We start from the raw sequence: 6,000 nt of genomic DNA, 5'->3' as shown, positions 1-6,000 counted from the left end.
AATTTTTCACAAAATCTCAACCTGATACAGCATATGCGATCCTGTGAGGATATTGCAAAATACCAACATGTGATACGTGGTGCGCCACAATGTCATTATAGCATATCCACCGATGGCTCACCCACGGAACGGGCCCGATTATACGATATGATGTTCGAGATCGCAGTCCGAGTCCATCACCTGATTTCTGAAGCTCCTCGTCACTGTAATGATGATGTAGATATTGTTTGGGGGATTCTTCTCCACTACCCCGGATTTGGATGATATAAGAGTTGGACGAGTGATGGTGGATGTTTGTGAAGTTGCAATAGTTTATTATACCTTGTACTGTATTGGCTCTTCATTTTCACGCGATTGAAGTAATTGATCTAAGTAATTGAATTGGTATTCGAAAATGACCTCTCTACCAAAACAAGTATCCAGCACTACGCAGTCGGTGCCCGCTTTCTCTCATAAAGGCTCCAAATCCGCTCCCCAAACGCCCATAAAAAGGCCAAAAAAGCTCAAATCACCAGCCAAGTCCGCTACTCCGTCGAAGATACCCCTTCCTACCGAGGCGAAGGATATCGAGCACAAGGACTTTGAACTGGAGGATCCCACGGCCGCGGCGGACGCAGAGCGACAGGCGCCCGAAGAGAATGTGGAGGAGCCTGAGGAGAATATTGATTTGAACCAGGGAGCAGAGATACCAAAGGAGCAGAGAAATAGTGCGGGAGCGGCTGCCGGTGCGCTTCGGTCTCCGGCTCCGGCTTCGGGGTCGGGTACGGTTTCATACTTCCGGAAGGGGGCGAATGTCGCATTGAATCTGAAGAAGTATGCTGACCAGGCTCAAGATGTTGGGGCTCGCCTTCCGCCTGGTGTTACACAAAGGGTCCAAGGTGGAATGAAGGCAGCTGCTGGAAAGGTGTGGGATACGGCTCACGGTGCTAGGGGTAAGGCGGAACACGGTGTCGGGGATGTGGCTGGTCAGATTCCGGTTGATTTGTCCGTGTTGGAGGGACGGTCTGTTGGTGAGAGTGGAGATATTCTGAGTAATGAAGGGCTTCCCATTGGAAAGATCGTGGAGGGAAACCCTGAAGATCTTGTCGGCCAGATTGTTGGTGCCAACGGGGAGATTCTCGACGAGGATGGGGATCTCATTGGAACGGTTGAACTCATACCAGACAATGCTGCCGCTGCCGCTGCCGCGAAGAAAGCTCAAGATGCGATGAAGATGGGAGAACAAGCGCTGAGTTTCAAGGACCTCACAAATTTGCCTGTTACCAAGGAGGGGAATATAAAAGATCAAAATGGTCGGGTTCTGGGCCATGTTGTCGAAGGAGATCCGAGCGATCTGATCGGGCAAACAGTTAATGAAAAAGGCGAGATTCTCGGTGAGGATGGCAATGTGATTGGGAGAGTTGGACTTGCTGCTCCATCTGAAGTTGGTGGAGGGGTCGGAGCTGAGGACGCGAAAGGTGTTGCGGATAAGGCAGGAGTGGGGGAGATGATGCTGGACATTTCCATTCTTTCAGGGAAGAGAATAAACAAACGAGGCAAGATTATGGACGAAGAAGGCGATATAATCGGACAGGTGGCTGGAGACTACGACCCGAAAGGGTTCACTGGCAAATTTCCCAATCAAAATGGCCAGGTCCTTGACGACAAGGGCAATGTCATCGGGCAGGTCGAGATTGTTCCTGGCGAGGCTGCCGATGAAGCAATCAGCGCCCTTCGAGAGAAGGTCGGTGGAGTTGGACAAGCATTGCCTGATACTGCTGTGGTCGAAGGTCTGGTTCCTGGAAAAGCTGAGGAAGCAATTCCAGAAGAGGAAGTCCCTGGGGAGGAAATCCCAGAGGAAGCAGCCGAGAAGTTGCCAGAGGGCGAGGTCCCAGAAGAGGAGGTTCCGGAGGGACCAGATATGGAGGAGGAAGTCCCAAAAGAGCCACGACTGGAACCGAAAGAAGCCGGACTTGGGGACGAGATATCACAAGAGCAACTCCAGGAAGAAGCTATTCCAGACGAGGGCGCTCCAGGAGAGATCGAAGGTGCCGCGGAGGCTGCAGCAGACAAGATTCCGCCCGTTTCCACACTGGAAGGCTTAACATGTAATAAGATGGGCAAAATCGTCAACAAAGATGGCATCCCCGTGGGAGAGCTTATCGAAGGCGATGCCAAGAAGCTATCCCAAGCAGGTTTCCAGCTCGATGACCAGGGCCAGTTCTGGGATAACAAAGGAAACGTCATTGGCAAAGTGCAACCGACTGTACCAGAAGAGCAAGAGATCGAGGGACCATTTGCTGAGTACGAGGACCTCTTCGTGTTACCGGATGGCTGGGTTCAGGACAAAAATGGCCAACGAGTGGGTCAGATTGTCGAAGGCGATGCGAAGAAGTTGGTTGGTCGAGCTGTTGACGACGATGGGGATATTTTGGATCGAAAAGGAAATGTCATCGGGCATGCAGAGCCATGGGAGGAACCAGAGTCAGAGGTGGAAGAAGTCGACTTTTCTTTGCTTGCTGGGCTGAAGGTCAACAAGTTGGGAAATATCGTCGGGCCAGATGGAGTGCCCCTTGCCCGGGTTACTGAAGGGGATCTGAAAGCAGTCATTGGTCGATCAATCGACGCCGAGGGACAGATCTGGAATGATAAAGGGGAAGTTATTGGTCGTGTGGAGCTGATTCCAGAAGACGAGCGAGAGACGCTGGGTCCTTTCAGTGGCCTGGGGGAATTGAAGGTGAACAAGGATGGTCTTGTTGAAGACAGCAATGGTCATATTGTGGGCAGGCTCGTCGAGGGAGATGCCCAGAAACTACAAGGACAGATGGTGGATGAATCAGGAGAGATTTTGGACAAGTATGGAGCCGTTAAGGGCCGTGCTGAACCATACGAGCCCGAAGAGGAGGTAATTGAGGAGGAAGATCTGTCTGCGTTGGATGGAAAGACGGTGAATAAGATGGGCAATGTGGTTGATGAACATGGCACTCTCTTTGGGCGGATTGTGTCCGGAAATCCCAAGAAAATGGCAGGCAGAAAAGTGGACGGCTTCGGACGGATCTGGAGTGACGATGGCCAGGTCATCGGCCAGGCTGAATTGATCCCTGCTGACGAACGAGAACGGCCAGAGGGACCATTCTTTGGACTTGAAGGTCTTGTCTTGGCCAAGGATGGAATGGTCGTCGATCCTAATGGTCAGGTTGTTGGAAGACTCATCGAGGGAGATGAAAAACGTCTTGTTGGGCGACTTGTCGATGAGGACGGTGAGATCACTGATAAACTCGGCAATGTCATTGGTCGTGCAGAGCCCTACACTCCAGAAGAAAAGCAGCGGGACATCAACCCCATGGCTGGATACAAGGTCAATCGCGACGGGGAGGTCCGCGATGCAGATGGGAACATGATTGGCAAGCTCACCAGCGGTGATCTGCAAACGGCGATTGGAAAGACGATTGATGATAATGGCTATGTTGTGGACAATGATGGCAACAAGATCGGCGAATGCACTCTTCTGGAAAACATTCCGGAAGAACCTGAGCCTGAGTTATCCCCTGAGGAATTGGAGAAGCTGGAGAAAGAAAAGCAAACGAGAGAGCTGGCAGCGAAGATGTGCTCGATCGTGCAACAAGCGCTGGATTCCATTGAACCGCTTTGCAAGCAGATTACAGAGGTATGACCTTCCCAAACGTCTAATCTCTCTCCTCTAACCCATTTTAGCATCTCGATGCTGCAGATCGCAAGCCCAAAGAAGAACTGGACGAGGAACAGCTAGTCCAAGTGGTCAAACCGTTGATAGAAGAAGCCGGACAGATGCTCCAAGAATGCAAAGGCGCTCTCCGTGCCCTTGATCCAGATGGTCAGGTAGCAGCCCTAGCGAAGGCCCGCAGTGCCTCCCAGGAAGCTACGCCCGAGGAGTATCGATTGGCCGAGCTGTTGAAGGAACTCACACAGAACATCGTCACTACCATTGAGAATGGCCGCAAACGCCTTGCAGGTATGCCGCACGCCAAGAAGAAGATTAATCCGTTATGGGCACTGCTATCCGAGCCCTTGTTCCAGATCATTGCTGCAGTGGGACTGCTACTGAGTGGTGTTTTGGGGATCGTTAGTCGTCTTCTGGACGGACTTGGGCTGGGTGGATTGGTGCGTGGCCTGTTGGGTAATTTGGGACTTGATAAGCTGCTCGAGGGACTGGGATTGGGAACAGTCACTGACGCTTTGGGGATGGGGAAAAAGTAGTACATTCTGGTTGGTTTCTAGCGTACTTATCATAATTGTTCTGAGTCTGTACGTCTCTGTTGCTGCCATCTAATGTCAATGTTACTTTCTTTCTCCATAGCAAAAGTCTGCCAATGATCTTATTTGCTACTTAATTGTCAATTCGCTCACCACATCATCAGAGATTAGGTTGGCATCCGAGCGGAATTGTTCCATCCTGTTATCTTTAGATTAAAAATAGGACGCTCGGTTGTAGTTAAGGGTACACTGTTCTTGAGTGAAAAATAAACCTTGATCAGCTGATGTTATTCTACTTTGCATCATTCTAGTAGAAATTCGGCAAGTCTATCGTGCAATTTGGCGATGAAACTCTTACGTTTGAATGTGGCTTTCATACCATACTTATGTAATATCCAACCGCGAATCCGACTTGCCAGAACAGTAACACATCATGGGTGATAACATTGCGCGAATGTTCCCCACTATGACAATCGATTGTCAAGATTGCGTGACTGTAGATAAGATTTGCAGTTGTGGATCTCTAGCTGCATCATGCGGGTGGTCTGTGAGCAAACAGAGAATCTTGAAATCTTTCCTCAAATCTCCAACAACTTTGCCAGTTATCACTACGACCCAAAACAAATAATAATAATAATAATCAATGGAGTCTTTCGCCAGGAGTTTCCTGCTGCAAAGCTTAGTGCTGGCAACAGCTATTTTCCTTGATTTAAATTATTAGACTATCTAACAGTATACCTTTAAACTATAATATAAAATTAGGAAAAATAAATAAAAATAAAAGGGAAGGAGATTTCTATTCTATATAATATCATCTATCTATATATGTTAAGAGATACTGATTCCTACCATGTCTAGTGGTGAACCATCACCATCATTTCGCCTACTATAATCCAGACTGGCTGGATGTCTACATAGGACGAGGTAGTAGCGTAAGGGGTAAATGGGTGCTTCTTTACTGCTAATCTAGTTGATCTTGAGGAGCTCAACCTCGCTGGCCAATCGTTAGCTACCAAAGATCAATCATTACATTCGCAAGACTTACAAGACCAGGGTGGATCCCGCGGGAATCTTGCCAGCCGCCCTGTAGAAAAGCATGTTAGAAGGGGGTAGTTAATCAATCTCTGATGCATTAGCTTACTTGTCGCCGTAGCCGTAGTCACTAATGAGATTGTTATCAGTGGTCCCTTTTCAATGTTGCCCTTGATGAACCAAGTACAAGTACTCACGGAGTAATAGTCAGGGTGGACTTTTCGCCCACACTCATCTCCATCACACCCTCATCCCAGCCTACATAGATAGAATTAGTAAATCAAGTCCACATGCAGGAAGGTCTATGAGGATAAACAAGAAAAAGTTTACCTTTGATGACCTGTCCGATACCGATCTGAACATTCAGAGGACCACGGCCGGGGGTCCTGGAGCTATCAAACCTATTGGCGTAATTAGCGATCGAAATATAAGCTGAATGGCCACGGGATGGCAGCTTACTGCTTGCCCTGGAAGCCCTTGCTGGCTTTCTTGGCATCGTAGAGCCAGCCAGTGTAGTGGATGGACACTTTGTCACCCGAAGCAGGCGAGGGGCCGCTACCGCGGGTAATGATTTTTCTCTGGACACCCATGATGAGCTGTAGGTCAGAAGAAAATTGAGGCAGGGAGGGGTAAGTGCGGAAGAGAAAGGCGGAATGGAAGGCAGTTTGATGACAGGAAAATGAGTGATTGCAATTTGCACGCTATGGCATGCCGTATTTTCCCTCAAAGTGGGGCCCTCGACCACGGCGGACGAGA

The 6,000-nt window shown here is 49.2% G+C and overlaps 2 protein-coding genes across 2 annotated transcripts; one reads left to right on the top strand and one right to left on the bottom strand.

The window, feature by feature from the left end:
- Nucleotides 1–883: 883 nt before the first annotated feature.
- On the top strand, nucleotides 884–4,215 carry ASPWEDRAFT_118977 (DUF3659 domain-containing protein; the record flags this gene model as incomplete). Its single annotated transcript, XM_040828865.1, has 2 exons — nucleotides 884–3,646; nucleotides 3,694–4,215. 2 exons carry the CDS (start codon nucleotides 884–886, stop codon nucleotides 4,213–4,215), a joined length of 3,285 nt encoding a protein of 1,094 aa, XP_040685362.1.
- A 785-nt stretch (nucleotides 4,216–5,000) lies between these two features.
- On the bottom strand, nucleotides 5,001–5,834 carry ASPWEDRAFT_163911 (FKBP-type peptidyl-prolyl cis-trans isomerase; the record flags this gene model as incomplete). Its single annotated transcript, XM_040829863.1, has 6 exons — nucleotides 5,001–5,206; nucleotides 5,258–5,296; nucleotides 5,354–5,374; nucleotides 5,442–5,502; nucleotides 5,575–5,645; nucleotides 5,704–5,834. The coding sequence occupies 6 exons, from the start codon at nucleotides 5,832–5,834 to the stop codon at nucleotides 5,179–5,181; spliced, it is 351 nt and encodes a 116-aa protein (XP_040685361.1). The 3' UTR covers nucleotides 5,001–5,178.
- Between the last annotated feature and the right edge of the window lie 166 nt (nucleotides 5,835–6,000).

This window comes from Aspergillus wentii (genome assembly GCF_001890725.1).
Source record: "Aspergillus wentii DTO 134E9 unplaced genomic scaffold ASPWEscaffold_8, whole genome shotgun sequence".
NCBI classification, from domain to species: domain Eukaryota; kingdom Fungi; phylum Ascomycota; class Eurotiomycetes; order Eurotiales; family Aspergillaceae; genus Aspergillus; species Aspergillus wentii.
The sequence above is the reverse complement of the archived record's forward strand: the minus strand, read 5'-3'. Positions and strand labels throughout refer to the sequence as shown.